The following is a 22,080-nucleotide window of genomic DNA, read 5'->3' as shown; positions in this document are numbered from 1 at the left end:
AAGGAAGGGGGTTTCAACAGTGGTATACTGATCACAGATAGCAAAACTCCTGAATAAAGTTGAAGACAATGAAGAAAAAACCAAAATCTGGAGGCAGAAACAATCTTATCTGATCATCGCACCTGTAACACAGGGAAACAAGGATGCATCCCACCTACTGCACACGGGAGGTGCAATGCATCTAGTCTGCCAAAAGGAGACAGTGCGATGGTCCAGGAACGAGACTTTAACTTGGTTTTTGGTCACAGTTTGTAGCTTAGTTCAGGGATTTAGGCTGAGCTAATGATAGTCAGTAAATACAAAGTATAGGGGCTGATCTAATGAGGTTACTTGAGCTACCACCAGGGCACTTAGGATGTTTGCAAGTCAGTTGTTCAGTTCATAAACAAACCCGGAGATTGACTGAAGCAGCGTTGATCTACTTTGCACTTGCATAGCAAATGCAGTTCGAAGGCTAGCTGGCTTAACTTCAGGCTCCGTCTGTAGTTTATGAAGCAAACAAATAGAGACAAGCAATCAAACTATTCATTCCCCCGTGGATTCGCCAATTTGTTATCGGGAAAACTAGTGTCTATTCAGAGCTGCTAGTCCCACTAAGACGGGTAGCTATCTTAGAAACAAACAAACTAAAGTCACTTGTGTTTTCCTTTATGAGAGATAGATGAGAAAGAAGCAGAGAGTACCAACCTCAGTCTTTCGCTTGGCTCCTTGCTTGTTTCCTTTCCCCTTTGACAGAATTTCACCACTCCTTCCTTACTTGTCCTGCTTCAAAGAACACCTATAGAGTCAAAGCAGCATAATACCATCAAAGCATAGAGATCTATAACCATAAACAATATAGGATCAGATGTATATTAACCATACAAATGCATATATCAATACAAGATTCAGAGATATACAAGAATATGGAGGAAAACTCAAATATCTTTATTGATGGAAGTAATAGAAGAGAGGATTACAACCCATTGGTCTGACCCAGTGCCATCCTCCCAGCATGAAAGCAAGATCACCCAACAATATCTTCAAAGAGAAACCAACAACACTTCCTTGCAAATTACAAAATTCCAGCCCTTGGATCTCTGGGATGAGGGATCCATATATAGATGTTTGCAGGGGGGTGAGTCATCTTCTGGGATTTTGATTAGTGTCATCTCTATGATAGCTCTTGGTTCCACTTGGAGATTTCATGATCTCTTACTCATCCCTGGGTGAATTCAGAGAGGCAAGTGTCAAATGAGCAGCTTCTAAAAGATTCTCAGGGTCTCCACCTAACAAACTGCTTCTGCCATTTGTCTACTCTCGCTCATCGCACCCTAAAGAAGAGCTTTCCAGTATGCATCACACTTTTTTCATGTGGCAGGTGAGATGCATTGCACCCTTAGCACTGAGCAGTCTGTATGGTCCAGTTTTGACCAGTTCTGAGTAGTTTTTCAGGGAGAACTTCTGGGAGATGATATAATCAGCTAACCTTGCTCCTTTAGGGTATGAAACAACACTTTTAGGGACTTAGAAGCACTTGGTTTATGGACATATGTGATTGGGGTTACAGTGCCCAAATATGTCTATAATAAGCATTCACCATGAAAATGAGAACAGAGGCCTGAAACAGAGAGTTGGTTCTTGTGCAGAGCTTAGTGCAGCTAACAGTAGACTCACTAAAGCTGTGTGGAGACATTATCAGAGATCATGATGGGTATTTGATATCATAATGAGATAACTTTTGCAGACTCTGTGTGGATAGTATGAAGAGTTGTGAAGACTTCTTCATATGAAGACTGGTTGCCATTGATGCTGTAGCATGGAGACTACAGTGAAGCTGTAAACAAACAAAATTTAGTAAAGAAGAGCTTTGGGAGCAGAACATTACTATCAAACATGCCTTGACAGCAAAGGGTTGGAGCCCTTGGGATTGGTGCCTCAAAAGTTGGAAGGATTGGTGTCCTTGGAGTTAGTGCTCCTATATCCAAGGTTGGTGCCTTGACAACAGAGGGTTGGAGCCCTTGAGGTTGGTGCCTCAGAACTGGAAGGATTGGTGTCCTGGGAGTTGGTGCTCCTAAGTCCAAGGTTGGTTCCTTGACAAAACAGAGTTGGCGCTCTAGAGGTTGGAGCCTTACAAAAGTCCAAGTTGGTGCTTGGCAAGAGATTGGAACCATATATATATTGTATCTATTTTATTGAAAATATTATATTAATAAAATCATTTATTCTTCTTGTTCATCTTGTGTTTTGAACATAAATGTTTTGACTCGAAAAAATAACAATTGAGAAGAAATACTAATTCACCCCCCTCTCAGTATTTCCAACAATTGGTATCAAAACCAGTACCTTCATTCAAAGCCTAACAGCTTGAAGGTTTATCTTTAGAACACAAATGGCGAAGTCAAGGAAGAAAGTCTCCAATCCTCCTAAGGATGTGTCTCCCTCTACCACTAAAATAGAATACAATCAATTTGAGGAGGCTCCATGGTTCAATGGAAACTTTAATATATGGGAAGCAAGAATGAGGAATTTCTTAAAGACTCAAGGCATTGAAATCTGGAAATTAGTAATTGTTGATAGCATGATGGATGGAGAATCCAAGGAGTACAATGAAAAAGCAATGAAGGCAATCTTGAATGGGCTACTTGATTCTATAAAGAACAATTTAGGAAAATGTTCATCAACAAAGGGTATATGGGACAAACTTCATGACCTTCACTCAAAAGGAGCATTGACCATGACCATCAGTCAAGAAGATGATGGAAATCAAGAAGAAAATCTAGAACCCATCACAGAAGTTGAAAATGAGAATGATGATATCAAGGCTAAAGAAGATCTAGAAGATGAAGAGAATGAAAAAGATTTTGTAGAAGATCTCCTCGCTCAACTTACAGCTGCCATGGAAGAGATTATCAATTTGTAAAAGGAAAACAAGGAACTTAAGAAGAAAGCACTAGGTGGTGACCAAGACCAAACAAGGAAGAAAGTTGACCTTGTCCAGCTTCAAGTACAAGAAAGGGATGAAGAGCTTGCCAAGCTTAAGAAGGAATTTCATCAAAACAAAAGAAAGAATCATGAAGAAATAATATCCATGAAAAATCAATTGGATAAAGCAAAGAAACGGGAAGTTACCTTGTCAAGTCAACTACAAGAAGCAAGAAAATTAACACAAGGAGCTGAGAAGACAATGGAAGCATTAGCAATCATAGAAGAACGGGTCGATGAAGCAGAAAAGGAGAGAAACACCATCATATGTCAACTAAAAGCAAAGGATGAAGAAATCTTCAAATTAAAATATAAAATCAAACTTCTCAAGGCCGAAACATGTAAAGCTACAAGGATCAAGGAAGAAATGGAGAGCATTCTAGCAAAGGAAAATGAAGAAATATTCAAAATGAAGTCAGATATCATCTCCCTTAAACTAGAAGCAAATGAAGCTGCTCATATCAAGGAAGAAACTGAGAAACAAATTGCTAAGAAGAATAATGAGTGTGAAAGATTGGAAGAAGAGATTGTCTTCCTCAGGATAAAGGTTGAAGGGATGAACAAAACCTTGAAGAGCTCTCAAGCCTTGGATGACATGCTCAACCATCAAAGATGTCCATTTGATAAATTAGGTTTCGGGTATGCAGGTGAATCCTCAAACAAGAATGATAATGCTTCAAACAAAAGGGATGTGAAGAAGCCAGAAAGAAATGGTGATGCTCCCAGCTCCAACAAAGGAAAGTAGAAAAATCAAGGCAACAATGGAAGAAATCCTGCTCCAAGAAGAAATGTAGATAATGTCAAGGATGCTAGAAGCAATGGTTATCATCAAAGGATCTCAAGACAGAAAGACTTCAGAAGTACATCAAGGAAATCTCCATTTCCCAGGTACCAAAGTTTATTTCTTGGTTATTGTTATTCTTGTACAAACTTTGGTCACATGGCAAAAGATTGTAAAGCATATCATAAAGATAGAAGTTATGGTCCCCAACCATATCATAAAGATAGATATTATGGTCCCCAACAATCTCCAAGGAACAATTTTGCAGGAAGAAATCATGAATTCTTATTCATGAACAATGTAGAATGCTTCAAGTGTCATAACATTGGTCATATGGCACGTGATTGTAACTTAACTTGGGCTCTTACACAAGCTAAAACCATGCAAAAGAAGAAAGTTACACAAGTATGGAGAAGGAAGCTAATACAATCCGAAAGTCCCTTAAAATATCCAGCCAACAACACATGTTGTTGACCTGATCTTCGACAATTTGAGCATTTGATGGGAAGACTCTGCCAAAAGAGATGATGCATACAGCTAGGGGGAGCCCGTGATTCTTGATCATTATTGCAGAAGCTATTCATGAGAGGGTCCTTATAAAATCCTTGTTGAGCTATATTAACTATCATTCTTTGATAAAGATCATTTCTCAGGAGTACTCCGTTGAAGAACATGATCTTGTAACCATTCTTTGGATTGTTGTTGAAGCTGCTTTCCACTTGATCACTAAGCAAAAATTGGAGTAGCAAAGAAGGCCATCTAATGCTAGAGAAATAGGGCAAATAAATATGTTGTTGATATTACAGATGTCAAATGTTTCGACTCAGGGATTTGATGTGAGAACAGGTAGATTATGGACACAAATAGAGGCAACCTTCAAACAAACAGATACATATGGGAATGAAGCATGAAGCAAGAGCAGTTGGCAACATCTAAAAAAACTGAAGCATTGCAAAAAGATGCTAATCAGTAAAAAGAATTTAAAATACAGTCACAGATTGGATATCAAAATCTGCTCATGGAGATAACTTGCAGAGATCTTTTTTTTCAAGAACACAAGGAAAAGATGGCTCATCAAAAGACTATAGAAAGGAGAATGTTGTGCAGTCAAATATAGCTCAGTAACTTAAGGAGAAGCATAGAAATACAAAGGAACTCTGATCTAAAGAGAGATAGCAAGAAAGACAATTTCAGTGGCATTTTCTCTTGATTCGGACTATGAAGGCCTCTTAATTCTGACTATGGAGACAACAGAATATGGATTGAAGCATAAAAACCTGGACACTTAGTGTGTGGCTATTTGAAATCTGTTTGAAAGCATTGAAGTGGAGCATCTTTAAGCATTGTTGAAGCCATGATAAAGTAGTTCTGAGACATGAAGAGGGGATAATGTGCTGATTGATGATAAAGCATCAATCCATCTATCTTGAGTAAAAAAAAGAGCACTATTACAGGGGGAGTAACATACCCATAAAGAACAGAAGCAGTTTGATAGGGGGAGTCCCTGAGCACTCCTTTGCCATTGATGTCAAAGGGGGAGAGAAGAAGAATATTGCCATCAATAACAAAGGGGGAGATTGTTGACCTAGATTGTCATTGATGTCAGTATGGCAATATTCTAGGAGAAGTGGAGCAAGAAGCCATGAGGAGAAACAAGAGAAGAAGTTATCAAAAGCCATCATAAAGCATGAAGCCAAAGCATAAGAGGAATAGGTCATTGGAAGCCACGAGAAACAAAGAGAAACACATATCGGAGGTGCATAAGCAGAAGAGCAGTTAATAGAGGAGCCATACTGTTCATTAGAAGGAACAAAGAGGAACACGCATTAGGAGGAGAAGCCAACGGAAGAGCAGTTAACAGAGGAGCCATATCATGAGATAGAGGAGGAATATCAGAGAAGAGCTATTGGAGTAGTGTATCGGAAGCCATCGTGGAGCCATATTAGACTAGAGATGAGCGGAAAGAGCTATTGGAGCAGAGAGTCGTTACTTTATGTATCTGCGTGGAGCCATACCAGACCAGAGAAGAGTGGAAAGAGCTATTGGAGCAGAGATTTGTTACTCTATGTATCCACGTTCAACAGCTATAAGTAGGTTTGTAATAGTGGCAGTGGTTTTCGGGTGGACACCAGGCAGTAAGTGGTATTTAGAGGAAAGCGTCCGATTCCATTCAATGGGCGACACGTAGCACTCGGGTGGAGAGAGAAAACCACTTTTTCGGGTGGTTATTTCCCTTGCAAATTGCTCACCCGAAATTCATGCAGGTCGTTGGATCCAGCGTGAGTTGATCAACGACGAAGGATCAACAGAAGGTTTTGGGTTGATCAGGTTAAGTGTTGACCGTCGGATTGTGAGCAGATCAACGGTGGAGGATCACTAAGGAATACCACTTAATATCATATCATAAGTTATAAAGGGATGGCACATTAAATATGCGATTGCGATATATATATATATATATATATATATATATATATATATATATATATATATATATAATATAGATGAGATACAATACTCGAGCCCGAGGATTCCATTGTAATACACTTTAAAGTTATATCGCATCCGCCATATCGCAAGACTCTTGTAAAGCCTTGCCACATTGAAAGTGCCGATTGCGATAATACACGGACCCAAACAGGTTATAGCAAAGAGTAGAAGAGTATATAATATATAGATGCGATATATATGCGGACCCGCTGCACTATTATAAATTGCCCTATTGTTACATCGCATCCACCTATCGGAACTCTTATAGCGAAAGTTATAAAGGGCTGTCACCCCGAACCACCGATTGTGATATATATACAGAACCGACGGGTGTATTAACTTTTGTTTATTGTAATATCGCATCTGGTTCAATCGCAAGTCTTGAAGGAGTGTAACGATATAAACTACTGATTGTGAGGCGATGAACCCGACGGAGTTATTAACAACTGGTTAATAACATAATCACATCCGCTCCGCGGCAGAAGGGGAATTGGCCATGTTATGTGCAAACCTCCGATTGCGATATACTACGCGGACCCGATAGCTCTATAAAATATACCTTTATGTAATATTGCGTCCGGGTATCGGGGAAGTCACGCAAATCATAAGGGTTGTCGCTGTCGGACCGCCGATTGCGATTGAGATAGTGACATGGCATGTGGGACCTCCCTGTTGGTACAAGCCTCTCTAATGAAATCCTCCGTAAATAATGGTTGAGTCTATTGTATAAATATTAAAGAAAAAAGGGCCTCTCTGATATTTCTTAATATGCAACATTTCTTTGTAATTCGGCCTCTCTTCTGAATTTACGTGTCCTGTGAGTATTGGAACACTCAAATAGACAGAGGAAGCCATGGACCGGGAAGCCAAAGAATCAAGCGAGCGTAGATGGATGAGCGAGCGCAGAGGAAGCTAAAGCGACCGGAGGAGGGAAGCCAAAAGGTTGAGCAAGCACAGAGGAAGTGGAAGCTCAGGTGAGCAAGGGTTTCAAAGGTCAGGCATATCAGTATAAGAAAACAAAGAATTTCCTTTATGAGTGGTTGTTGGCGAACTGGGAGAAAGGAGCATGCCGTAGGTCTAGCAGGACAGAAAAGGGCCGAAGGTCCAACAAGACAGAAAAGGGCCGAAGGTCCAGCAGGACAGGAGGAAGCCGATGGACGAGCAACTCTATTGATCATGTTACCCTATGAAAGACTCAGAGCTATGAAGAATTAATCAGGTACATAATGCATACTGAAGAACAATTCTGTGATATAGTAAATAAAGTTTCATTTGATATCGCTTGAAGGGAATAGTAGCTAGCACCAGTATTGAAGCATATGTGAATGTATTTCTGGGAAGTAAGATGTTGCAATAGCAAGAAAAGTTCGCAGTAGTCACGCTGGAAGCATTCACCATGACAGTGAGAATAGAGGCCTGAAACAGAGAGTTGGTTCTTGTGCAAAGCTTAGTGCAGCTAACAGTAGACTCACTAAAGCTGTGTGGAGACATTATCAGAGATCATGATGGGCATTTGATATCATCATGAGATAACTTTTGCAGACTCTATGTGGACAATATGAAGAGTTGTAAATACTTCTTCATATGAAGATTAGTTGCCATTGATGTTGTAGCATGGAGACTACAGTGAAGCTGTAAACAGACATAATTTAGTAAAGAAGAGCTTTGGGAGCAAAAAATTACTATCAAACATGCCTTAATAGCAGAGGGTTGGAGCCCTTAGGGTTGGTGCCTCAGAAGTTGGAAGGATTGGTGTCCTTGGAGTTGGTGCTCCTATATCCAAGGTTGGTGCCTTGACAACAGAGGGTTGGAGCCCTTAAGGTTGGTGCCTCAAAATTGGAAGGATTGTTGTCCTGGGAGTTGGTGCTCCTAAGTCCAAGGTTGGTGCCTTGACAAAACAGAGTTGGTGCTCTACAAGTTTGAGCCTCACAAAATTCCAAGTTGGTGCTTGGCAACAGATTGGAACCATATATATATTGTATCTATTTTATTGCAAAGATTATATTAATAAAAGCATTTATTCTTGTTGTTCATCTTGTGCTCTGAATATAAATGTTTTGACTGGAAAAAATAACAATTGAAAAAAAATACTAATTCGCCCCCCCCCCCCCAGTATTTCCAACAGTTCAGTATTCATGTTCATATTATGGCAAACATTCAAGCTTTTCCTGCTTTCATATCTTTTTGTTATCTGCAACACTTCAGTAGTACTGACATCCTCTAGGTATAGTCACACCCATAGACATTCCTCAGTGTGACTGGGAACCACAGTCACACTTTTCAAGATGTTATGTGAGAGACTGTGGTCGAATCAACCCAGAACTTATCTTAGGGCCTTGGGCACACCCTTGAGCTTGTATCATTGCAACCAGGAGGCTATAGTCACACCTGTAAGACTACTTCTCTTGCCATATATCAGAACTTTGTTGTAGATCATCAAAGTCAGATATCTGTCCATTCATGCCCATAAATCATATTTCAACGGTACAAAATATACATATAATGCAAATGATAATAGGAGAAGGGATTTGAATGGGAATCCACTTCAATCATCTTCATTCATGCCACAAACTATCTAAAATGCATCAGCAAATCTGTTAGATCATAAAGTCAAACATATACCCATCATGGTCATAACATGCTCACATCAGCTACGACATCATCACATCATGACATCAATCTTTCCTCAAGGGTTAGAGTCACATGATAGTGACAACTGACAGGTATGACATCACACTTCAAAGATCATGAACACAATATCACTTCTATCAAGTCAATCCATCATGTTAGGGAATTACATTTCATGGCACTCATCATATCAAGACATGATCTAGAATATCAACCTCATAGTTATAACTCTATCATCATGGTTACCATGATTATCATTATTAATAAGATCAAGTTTGGTCATTCAAAAATAATTTACCAAAACAACAAGAGTGGCAATCTCTCTTTCCATATTCTTTCATCATGTTCATCACAAGCATTATAAATAGTATCATGTATAAGAGTCAATGAGTTATCCTTCTATGTGAAATTCACCATGACTTATGCATGACAAGTATCAAGAGTATCATCTACTAGAGTCAAAGTGTTAGCCTTCTTTATAGGATCAAGATATCCAACAGATAGATGTTAGCCAAACATCAAGTATATCAATGTATCAACATTAGGTAGCCTCATATAATTCAAGAAGATCAAAATGTTCAACGCTAGGCGCACCATTTCAACATAGGAAACATAAATCCAAGTCATTTTCATATGCTTGGACCATTAACATTCTCTTTATACCTTAGGGCTTACCTAGCCATCCAATGCTACAACTGAACTATACCATTGAAACAATGCCTTATAGTGTTCAAATACTTGTGCACCTTCTCATTAGACATAAGCAGCTTGTGTCACATGTTCATATAGTGCCTCTTTACCTTTTCCAGTTCTAGCCATCCTTCTTGCATTTCAAATGATCCTCAAGAAGGATCCACTCATCACATCTCATCAAGGAGGTTAGAAACATCCATATACTCAAATACATATGCAGGAAGTATAAACAATAAACATAATAATAAGATCCATAAGTCTAAACAAAAGTAAGAGGCATCATAAGTCAAGAAATACTTATCTTCAATGAGAGGTGATCCTCTCCCTCTTGAACCAACCATCACCATCCATAGTCCACATAACAATGTTACCTTTAATCAACCAACCATGCCTACTAGGGATTATCCCATCTAGGGCTTCATCAAATCTTTCATAAGTGCTTGAACGTCTTCACATTGACCATACTAGGTTTCATATCTCATATTTTTTTCATAATCCAAGGTTTATCTCAAACCATATCCTCAAAATATCCATCAAATCCTAATACACAAATTGTTTAAGGTTTTCTTCAAACCTTAGAATTATTTTAGGTCTCGATCATCCTCTTCTTGCTTCCATCAATGATGTCATCATCAGGGTGATCTCCATGGATTTTCTTTTGCCCAACTCTGATTCCATGTTAATTTTTCTAAGGGCTACATTGTTGTTTGCTTAGATAATTGCATTTCTTCATTAACATATTAAGTTCACCCCATATCATCATTGCATTATTTAGATTTACATCATTATTCATCAACATATACAACTATGTAGAAAGAACAACATCATTATCATCAATGCAGTAGAACATAAAGGAACAATAGAAGAAAAGCATGCACACATAGAGACACTAGGATTGGTTCGAGACAAAGGAAAAACCCACTATGGGGAAAACCCTTGCAAATTATTCTTCTTCTTAGATCGTCATCAAATGATTAAGAAAAAGAGAGTACAATGATCCATATTTTATCTATGCAACTAACTAGTAAAACAACTATGACATCCATGAAAGGAACCTAATCATGCTTATACTCAAAACCCTGATTTTGAGGACTATAATGTAATGTCATTGTCTGTAGTCAACCGCTGAACATTATTTCACTGAGCGGGGTCTTCAGAATACTAAAATTTCATCTTTTAGTCCTGGACGCATGGAGGAGGAGTTGTGCGAGCGATTATGGCAATCCTGGACGTTCCCTGGTGAACTATATGCGTGCGACTAGGGACAAATACATTCAGATCTACCTCAAATCCCAGACGCACCTTCAGGCTACTTGTGAAAGCGATTGAGGTTGCCCATACTCACCCTTGACCACTCTATGCATGTGCTTGGGGACCAAACAACCGGATCTTCTTCAAAAACCCTAGGCGCTCCCTTCAGGCTTATGTGCGAGTGTTTGAGACATCCCAAACACACCCTTGACCATTATGTGTGTGCGTCTAGGAACCAAACTCCCCGATCTGCTTTAGAAACCCTAAAGGCTCCCTTGAGGCTTATGTACGAGCGTCTGAGACATCCCAAATGCACCATTGACCACTCTGTGTATGCGTCTGGGGACCAACCTCCCCGATCTACTTTAGAAACCCTAAATGCTCCCTTCAGGCTTATGTGCGAGCGTATGAGACATCCTAGACGCACCCTTGACCACTTTATGCTTGCGTCTGGGGACCAAACTCCCCAATCTACTTTAGAAACCCCAAACGCTCTAGTCAGGCTTATGTGCAAGCGTTTGAGACTTCCTAGACGCACCCTTGACCAATCTGTGCATGCGTCTGGGGTTGAAAAATACTCAATTATGTGCGTACGACCGAGAAATAGAAACCCTAGATCCATGGGAGCTTCAACCTTGTAGTTTCAGACCCTTGTGCGAACTTTCTCTGTCGGACTTGTGCGAACCAAGACAATAGAAGAGAAGAGAAGATGACTTGATCAATGTGTCCATGAGCTTGAGGTCTCTTTTATTTATAGGCTTCCATGAGGGTCCACTTGATGTTGAGGCTGACATGTCCAAGTGTACGTATGCATAGGACCGACCTGATCCAATATACATGAGTAGGAATATAAATTCAAAAACCAACTTTTGCTTGTCTAAATGAGGTGATATTTAGGTCGATTTTGGTCCTCTTGAAAAGATGAATCTATTCCCTTTATTATTTTCATCATATGAGCTGTCCAAAGTGGAATTTGACCGCAATTGCCTAATTTTAGCATAGGATGCACAATTTCCTTCATCACTAAATATGGATAGTCATGAAAGTATCCTCCCTACCTAATATCCACAAACAATGTGCATTTAATCGAGTTATCTTCTTTGAAAAGTTTGAGAATAATTCGACTTTCAATTCTCACATCACATTGGAAGCAAGCCAAGCATAAGCTTACATTAAATAATACTTAATAAAATGGTGTTTTTATTAAATATTTTGGAGTTTTTAATTGGAAATTAGTGAATTTTTTTAGGTCAAATTTTGATTTTTGTTATTGTTTAAATTAGATTTTTTACAGCATATATATTTAGCATCTTGAAAAATCTTTTGAAAAATTAGATTAGGGAAAATTTATAACTAAACTCGTAATTTCAAGAAATCCCTAGATCATGAACCAATTAGAAAAAAAAAAAACCTTTGAAAACATCAAACATAGAATCCCGCCAATAAATACATGGTGCCTTTTTGGACCTCTGACATTTGCTTTTCCTAGAAATGTCTCGGATAGTGGCTGTCATATGCCATCCTTTTGTATCTTATGATGTTTTTTATATTGTCTCAATATAATCTATAATACTTTTTTCTCTGCAAAAAAAAGACTCCCGCCAATAAAATAACTAGAAGAATGATTCCTCTTACTCACATATTAAATGGTGGAATTTGAAGATTCAAAAGGAGCATTTTAACCATCTAGAACATCACAAAATACCAAAATATACACAAGTACGATTGATTCCAATGTTAAATCCATCAAACACTCCGTCTTAAGATACCAGAGAAACAGAAAGTACCATTAATTCTATACTTCAATATGTCAGTGAGGATGGACAAAGTTGTCAAAGTCCTCAGAGAATAACACCTGTGTAACACAATGTGACCACGAACTTTGGCTTAATTTGTTGGAAAGTTATTAGGATCCCCTAAGTGGTAAGTTTTTGTTTTATAACATGCAGAATTCTAGTAATCCAATGATTTTATAGATCCTGATTACTAAAATTCACAATCTTACCCATAATTATAGAAAAGACACCGTAGACTTAAAAAAAAAAACTCCTGATGTTACTTCTTGACCTCTATTTTTTTTTAACAATTTTGTTTTTGGTTTATATTTTATTTTTAAAAATAAATTCAGTATTTAGGAAAATCATTAGAAAACTCAAATCGTGTAGAATTTATAAATTCCAATTAATTTTTAATAAACTTAACTTAAAAATATACCCAGAATCTATAAAATACAGAACATTTAAAATACGGCAATTCCAATTACCAGATACAACCTTAATTTTGAAAACTTAACTTGAAAATATGCCCAAAAACCTACAAAACATTTAGAATATGACCATTCCAATTTCCAAATACCTTAACTTTAATTTTGAACAAACTTAATTTAAAAATATGTTCAAAATTTGTAAAATATAAAATTATTAGAATACGGGCTATTCTAGTTTCCAAATGTCTTGATTTTATTTTTAAGACTGTCTTTCCTTTAATAAAAAAAAACTACTTATAACATAGTTATCAAACCAATTTACCACGAAGTGGAGTTATTTATTTATTTGATTATAATTAATTATTAATAATGTCAACTGTTCAAAAATTAGGAAAATCGAAGACCGTACTGGTATCGCTTATCGTGGATAATGTAACGACAAGTCCCCTACACCAGGACCCACACGTCGTACAGTTGTCTCCTCCACCATAACTTGTTATACTTTTTTTTTTCTTACCGCTTTACTTACGTAACCAGTTGCCTCGTAGATCGGATCGCCGACAGTCAGTCGAGGACCAAAGAATACGAAAAATAATTGTACGGTGACCGTAGGTTACAAGTGTGGACAAACGATCAAATCTCCAACGCGAATATCACCTTGAGGCTGGGCCCGTCGCGGGGTACCTGGGGTTCAATCGCCGACGTCGGTTAATTAGAAGATTCCGTACGATAATATACGGAATCATATTCGCCAACTATTATGATTGATTAGATTTGCCAACTATTGGTTGACAGATGTCAACGTCATATGTTGTGGTTTGTCGTGTTGGTCATATCAAATGTGATCGGAAAATTTATGTTCTCACATTTTTATACGGATAGTAACGGAGGTGTGTAAAAATCCAGCGGGAATTTCATGACGCTCTCTTGTCATTAATGGCGTTACGGCACCGCACTTTCGACAGACCTTATAGTATTGGTGGGTCCCAGATACTTTTTTGAGGGCGAAATTTAATGGCTGGTTACAATAATGATGGGTAATTTCGATAAATTTCAATGAATTTGAATTTGTGATTCACATTCCGGTAAAAAGAATGTGTTTGGAATGTTAGCTCAATAGATTTTATTTGTCGTCATCGTCCAAAAAGTTAAATCCTCTGGAATATTTTATTCATCGTTACCGTCCAAAAAGTTAAACCCTCTGGAAGATTTTATTTGTCGCTACTTCAATCAGTGTAAGAATGAGATGTTTCGGTACTTTATATGCCTCAATACAATTTGAGTGAGGTTGTAAATTTTTTATTCTTTCAAATGTGTTAAATTACATAATTTAAATTAACTATTAAAAAAATTTGGATCGAATTTTAAATTAAAGGATATAAAAGATTTAAAAATAATTTTTTTTATTGTTTAGTATATTACTATTTTATATTTTAAGTAATTAATTTAATATATAATAATTATGAAAAAATATTTTAATTTAAATTTAACAAAATTATTTTAATAAAATTATGATTAAAAAATGTTTAACTCAAATTAATTTTCTTTTAAAGTGATAAAATTATTTATCAAAATTTATATATATGATGGTGGTGGTGGTGGTTAACGTCTATTGAGACAAAATTTTGGTCTATCGGACCTAAAGAAACAATTTATTTAGTTTGATTTAAGATTTTATTCGTATGCTCAAAAAGTTTGGAGAGAAGCCTTTCGAGCTCACTGTAATTTTGACATCATAAAAGGCTAGGAAGGTCAGTGTTGCAACAGAAATTTTGAAACTGAGATCTAATTTTGAAACTGAGATCTAATGTGGTTGTATGCGAGGCACTCTAAGAGGAAGTGATTTTCATCCTCCATATTCATATTCTCACAGAGATTTGCTAACTACATATTCCATTATTTTATTATTTATTTTAAATTGAAAATGTTACATTAAAAACTACTCACTTAGTATTTAATTTTTTTGATCCAATTCTTAATTTCTTTTATTTCCTAAATAGAATTCTTAAAATTTCTAATAATTAATTAATTAATTAAATTTTTTTGATAAAATTTTAATTAATTAATTTGTTCTTAAATGCTATATTAAAATATTTTTATTAAATTTGAAATGTTATTAAATGATTTATGATTTTAATGTTAATATTTAATCATGGAGATTTTGTTTCATCTTTATATTATTATTTCAATTTAATTTTAGATTAGATTTTCTATCTTCATTTTAATGATGAACTATAGTGAATAATTCCAACGTATTAACTATATCTTATCATTATAATTTTACCTAAATAAATTTCTCAATGTGATTCAAGTTGAATTTTTTATTTTTTATTTTAACTACGGTCCTAGCTTCTAAAACGTGCTTTAATCGGAAATCAATTCACAGCTGGCCATTAAAATTTATCACAGTTAACTTAAATATGTTCAACCCAAATTTAGGGTTTAAAATTTGTATTCACTGTGAAACCCATAATACGTTGTGGAACAGGTCAAATTCCAGGCCTGCAAGTTGCCTCCTTACACCCTTCACTCTACACACTCGGAGGCAGTACGCAAGTATGATGGACCCCACGCGGCAGATGTTGGCCGCATGTAAAGCCAAAAACTTCCATAAAAACCTTTACTAAGGTTAAAATTTTACTGCGGTGCGGTTAATACGTGAGCATGGGCGGTCGCTGAGTTTCCAGGCAGGTCGCAGAAGATTTGGTCAGTCTGCACCGGAGATTCTGCTGTCCGGATGGGTTTCCGGATTCCACCAAACCATTCATAGCCTTCCTCCATATAAATCCCACAGGCCCCATGACAATACGCAGTGTGCACATCAATTCCAGAAATATCGTTTCAAGATTTTGTATTGATTGTCTGTCGCAATTGCAATTAATATTCTTCAACATCAATCGAATTATGGCGCTGGGATTGGAAGGTGGACATGGCCGAATGAGCTGTGATAGCAACAAGCTCAGCTACGAGATTTTCTCGTTGCTGGAGAACAATTTTCTGTTCGGCCTCGACTGGGAGAAGGAGCTCATCAACAAAAAGTCGACAAGCGGAAAGGTCCGCATTCTGAGCATCGATGGCGGGGCGATGCAAGGCATCGTCGCGGGGCGCACACTGGCGTATCTTGAAAAGATCCTGCAGACGAAAACCAGCGATCCCGATGCCAGAATTGCGGACTTTTTCGACGTCGCAATCGGGACCGGCGTCGGAGGTCTCATCGCTGCCATGCTCTTCGCCAATGACGGCGGCTGCCGACCGCTTTGCCGGGCGGAGGAAGTGTGGAAGCTGCTGGCGGAGGAGGGGCGGACGATGTTCAAGCCGGAGTCGGGGGGCATTCTGGCTAAATTCCGGCGCAAGGGCGCCCGTTTCTCCAGCAAGAGCATCGAGCGCGTCTTGAAGCGTCTGTTTGCTGCCAAGGATGGGCGGAGCTTGACGCTGAAGGACACGCTAAAACCCATCTTGATTCCTTGCTATGAGATGTCAAGCGCCGCCCCGTTCCTCTTCTCTCGCGCCGACGCGCTGGAAACTGACAATTTTGATTTCCAGCTATGGGAAGTCTGTCGGGCGGCGATGGCCGCTCCCGGTTTCTACAAGCCCGCGTTCTTGAAATCCGTCAACGGAAAAGCGGTCTGCACGGCTGTAGACGGAGGGCTAGTGATGAACAATCCCACTGCTGCGGCCATAACTCATGTTGTGAATAACAAGCACGAGTTTCCGTCTGTGGGAGGCGTGGAGGATTTGCTGGTGCTTTCCGTTGGAACGGGGCAGTTCGATCGGGCTTACGATTACGAGAAGGTGCGAAAATGGGATGCCGGCCACTGGGCTAAACCCGTCATTAAAATCGTCGGAGATGGAATTTCCGACACTGTCGATCACGCCATGAGCGTGGCATTTGGGCAAAGCCGGCGCAATTACGTCAGGATTCAGGTAACCTGAAAATAGACAGTCTTATGTAGACCTCATTTTATTTTTGAGGTTAAAAATAAATCTGAAGTGCACTGTAAAATGTTGTCCTAGACGATCAATTTGAAGCTTGCCCTGGGCAATACAGTTTTCTGTTCCTGCCTATTTTACGCTTACTGAACTTTATCGCGGCTGTGGAATTTACAGGGGTGTGGATTAATGGGCGACGCCGAGAATCCGAGCGACGCAAACGTCAAGAGGCTGCTGAATTTTGCAGACAGCATGCTGAAGCAGAAGGGCATGGAGTCTGTTCCTTTCGGAGGAAAACGAAAGCTCCCCCTCAGCAATGCAGAGCGACTCGAATGGTTCGCGGAACAGGTTGTTGCTGAACATCAATCGAGAGTTTCGAGGTCGATTCCCACTGTAGTAATGAAGCAAGTGACCCCTAGAAATTCTGTCACGGACTTGGCATGCATAACACCATAGCGATTTCCAGTCATTCTTGAAAATTATTTACTTTGACAGAACAAAATACAGTAAGGAAGAAAAAGAAAAACAGATGCAGCCACCCTTTCGCTGTTTGGGGTCGATAAGTTATGTAATTAATAACAAGATCCTTTAGATCCTCGCAGGCTGGATATATTAATTTGAGATCCAACACGACTGTGATGGGCTCCACTATCCATTATCCATATGATGAGTTATTTTGACTGTCCATGTCTGGACATTTTCCCGTGCATCTCGCATCGTTGGGACTCAAGAAATAGATCAATGACACGTGTACATGTTGAAGTGAAAGACTGGAATGTAACGTAAGAAGGTCAATTAGCGACGATATTCTCATCATATTATTATTATTATATTTATAGTAATAATTATTTATTTTTCTTAATTGAGATTTTTTTTTAGAGTTGGGATGGATATAACTTGAATTTTAAAATGTAAGTTGATTTATTACTATGTTTTCATTATCTTTCGATACTTTTGAGTTTTAGACGAATATCTTCTTTACATTTAGAAAAGTAAAATTTAAACCTACTTTAAACCTTATTATTATAATACAATTTTAAATTATTATAACTTTTAATTTTTTTTAAGAAAAAAAAAATAAACTAAAGTAGGAAAATCCCCCTTTTATTTATTTTGAAACTATCGATAAAAGTATTAATTCATTCACAACTGTTTTATGATTACAATTTCTCTCCGTGGCAAAACAATGTATGACCATTATAGGTTCATGGAGGACTGATTCCGCCAAATTGTTCATTTCTCTCACGCTGAAACATAATGAACACTTAAAAACACTTTCTAAGATTTACATTTTGGATTTAATAGAAAGACAAAAATAAGGGTTTCGAATGAGTGACCCAAAAAGATGAGTATATATAAATATATATACTCCCTTACGGACTACCAGCGAGTCATTTCAGGTGGCGTGGTTTTCCTTGATAACAGTGATGTGTCAACTGACATTTGCGGATAGCAGTCAGAGATGGCTGTCCTCACTGTTGGTTTGACAAACTGAGTATGATAGGTTTTTCCACCTTTTGAAAAAAAAATAAAAAAATATATATATATATATATATATATATATATATAATTGTAAGATTAATAATTATTTTATAAAATTTATATAGGATAGAAAAAAATTGCTATCTAGTTATTTTTAAATGAAGTTGAAATTGCAAGCTTATTGGTTCTTGCAATATTCACATCAAAATGCATCTTTTTGTAGTCTTTTTTATTTAGATTGTAGTAAGAGAAAGTCCCAAATGCATTCAATTCAATTTAATAATTATATTATGTATTTGATATATTATGTACCGTAAATTCCAAGTGAAGTAAAAAAACCATAAGTCAAATGCATTCAATTTAATTTAATAATTATATTATATATTTATACATTATGTACTGGTAAATTTCAAGTGAAGTAGAAAAACCATAAGTTAACTTAGGAATATATATGTTCTATTTATTCATTATATCAAGACTCCAATATTTTATTAAATTTGATTATGTCACTCATGGGAATTGAACCTAGGTGAAGATGATAATAATCATTCTTTCCAACCACTCCAAATAAATCCAATTAACTAAAAGTCAAATTTTTTATTTTTTTGTTATCGTTAACCAAAACTTATTGGAATAATTTTAATTCCTTGAGCCTTATCATAAAGAGCCAAAAATACCTTTCATAAAATATGAAACCAGATAAAAACGACAATATTTTATTGTACCAACCACTTAATCAACATATAAAAAAATTTATTTATATATTTATAAAACAAAAAACAATTTAATTTAATAATCATATATTAAAATTAAATTTCAATTCACATCGTTTTTATTGAGAAGCTTAATAAACTTCATCTCTCAAATTATGCGGAAACGTGCCCCGTCGGCCTTTAATTTTCTACACCTTTATTTTTTCTAACGCATTTTATTAAAATAAAACAACCTTTCGTTTTTCCAATCCTATATTCTTTAGGATGCAAAACTAAATGTGTTGTACATTATCATTACATCAATATCCTTATAATTCCCTATCACTCTTTATCCACCAATCTAACCTAACTTAAATCGAATCTGGAGTTGTAATGTCCATCCTTTTGAGGTTTGTGATTCGTTAACGTTATTGTTCTTTGTGAGGTACATTTCATACAATTTATTAATTGAAATGGGATAATTTGTATTATAAAAAAATTAGAATATGATTAAATTTTAAATAGAAAAATAGTTTTAAATTAAAAATATAAAATTTATATAAGGCAATTATTTTTTCTTTTCTTTTCATTTTTTTTATTTTTTTATCATTTATCATTGTTTCTAAAATTTGGAAGTAATAATATTTTAATATTATCTTAATTTTATGAGATGATATTATCTTTTATTACCTAATAGTCTAGCCAAGGCTAGCCATTTTTATGTCACCCTCTCTTGAATAGAAGGTGGGTTTTTTGGTTGTGTGTGTCTTTTTAGGATTTGAATAATAAGTGTAGTTAAAGAGTATGTGATAAATACTAATCAAGATAAATCTGTTTTTACTCGCAATTTACCAAATACTAAGAGGGATTAAATCTCGAGACTCAAACTTCTTTTTGATTGTAAAATTTGAGAGAAAGTTTGCACTTCAAGAAATTTGATTCCTCTTAACATTTGATAGATCAGGAATTAAAATAATTTTTTATTAATTCTTAATAATATTATTTATATTTATATAAATTTCACATTTCCATATATAAAAATATTTTTATTTTTAATTTTATTAAAATTTTTATATTATATATTATTACACAGTTATGCATGTTTTATTATTTCTTTTTAATTTAATTTTTTAATGAAATATATAAAGTATTGAAAATATATATAATTTTAAGTATTAATTTTTTTATATGTTTATTAATTAAATTTAAATTTGAAGTTTTAAAATATAATGGTTATTATTATAAATTATTATTATTTAAATTTATTTGAATGTGATAAATATATTATGATTAATTTTTTTTATAAATATTATTTATAATTTTATTAATAAAAATTAATTAATTTTTTATTTTTATAATTTTTTATTATGAAATTAAATTAATATTATATTTTTGTTATTATTATTATTATTATTTTAAATGATAGTTTATGTTATTTTTTATTATAATGTTTTTTATATATTAAATTACCAAACGTTCATGAACTTCGAGAAAAAAATTAAAATAAATATCGAAAAAGTTAGATTGATATTTAAATTTAAAAAATAAATAAATATAAATATAAAATAAAATAAACTAAAATCTTTAGAACTGAAAAAAAGAATAGTACTAAAAAAATTTAAAAGAATAAAATAAGGGAAGTTTTTTAAGATTTAAAGTAAGAAAAATGATTGACATTACGAGGGGAGCTAATTAGGTACGTGTGTTTTTAAAGCTAGGCGGGACAAATAAGGTTAATGATGTTGAAGAAATGATACTAAGACAATGCGGAGCAAATTCTTAATTGATAGGGTGAGAATGATGTTTTAATTTTTCGGTTTTTATTTAGTATATGTTTTGATAATTATTTTTTATTTGATTTTTATAAATTTTTCATAGTTTTTGTTTTATTATTATTATTATTATTAATTTTTAAATTTATTAGTGACAGTTGAAAATATTATATACGATATTATAGTGAGAGTTTTTCATTTTATTAATATTTTAGGAATGAGTTGAGTTTATTATATTAGATTTATAAAGTAGAGTATCGCAAATAAGTACTAACAAAAAATAATTAAAGGTGATTTTACTGTACCAGTCATATAGAGTAGGACACCATTGACAAATTTTACAAAAAGTGGCTACCTAACAATATATGTCATATAGAGTAGGACACCATTGACAAATTTTACAAAAAGTGGCTACCTAACAATATATCGAGAATATAGACGAGTATCAACTGTAAACATACCAAAAATCATGTAGAATAGTAAGATTTAAGTAGAAACACATGAACATGTAGATTCCTTCCATCTTCAAAATATGAAAGTGCTTGCTTGATGAACATTTTAGTCGAGAATGATAACTGGCGAGTGTGAGGAAGTGTTTTCATGGGATTGTTCATAGGCAAATCAAAATTTACGTGAATAGTGTTGAAAGGTGTAACATTGATAATTGTTGCCTCTTCCTAATGGTCATTTGAATCAATGTCTAAGTCTGACACCACAAAACGTTCCACACGACTCAACCTTACCACTATATCATCAAGGTTATATTTGATGTCCCGCAATATGTGCTTAATCTCCTCTTGGCCGACAAAGAGTTTGTAGTTATCAACTTATCTCAAGTAACCATACTAAGCAATATCTCCATTTGACGATGGTGTGTGATGGAGTGAAGAAAATAAATTCTTCTTCTCCAAAACTTTCCTAGATCCGACACCCATTTTAAACTGCTTCCACCTATCTCTGAGTCAGAGAAGTATTTGCGATCTCCAAATTCTTTGGCTTCCAGATTTAGAATTTCCTTTTTGACCTCAAGAGGGGCAGCCTCAAAGAAATTTTCCATTGATTCCCACCCGAAAAGGCGCTTGTGCCTTGAGGAGGACGCCCCTGGAGCACCACCCCATTGGAAGGGTAATCTTTGGTGTGGAGCAATGTAATACCTACAGACAAAACACTTGAATATGAGCAAAAAAAAAA

At 35.8% G+C, this 22,080-nt stretch overlaps 1 protein-coding gene across 1 annotated transcript; it reads left to right on the top strand.

The window, feature by feature from the left end:
* Positions 1 to 15,827: 15,827 nt before the first annotated feature.
* LOC149226651 (patatin-like protein 6) lies at positions 15,828 to 17,805 on the top strand. The gene is made up of 2 exons (XM_089377542.1): positions 15,828 to 16,937; positions 17,121 to 17,805. The coding sequence occupies exons 1-2, from the start codon at positions 15,918 to 15,920 to the stop codon at positions 17,397 to 17,399; spliced, it is 1,299 nt and encodes a 432-aa protein (XP_089233668.1). The 5' UTR covers positions 15,828 to 15,917; the 3' UTR covers positions 17,400 to 17,805.
* The last annotated feature ends 4,275 nt before the right edge of the window (positions 17,806 to 22,080 follow it).

Source organism: Pinus tabuliformis, chromosome J (assembly GCF_031772625.1).
Source record: "Pinus tabuliformis cultivar Carrire ecotype Pingquan chromosome J, CPIR1, whole genome shotgun sequence".
Taxonomy (NCBI): Eukaryota; Viridiplantae; Streptophyta; class Pinopsida; order Pinales; family Pinaceae; genus Pinus; species Pinus tabuliformis.
The sequence above is the reverse complement of the archived record's forward strand: the minus strand, read 5'-3'. Positions and strand labels throughout refer to the sequence as shown.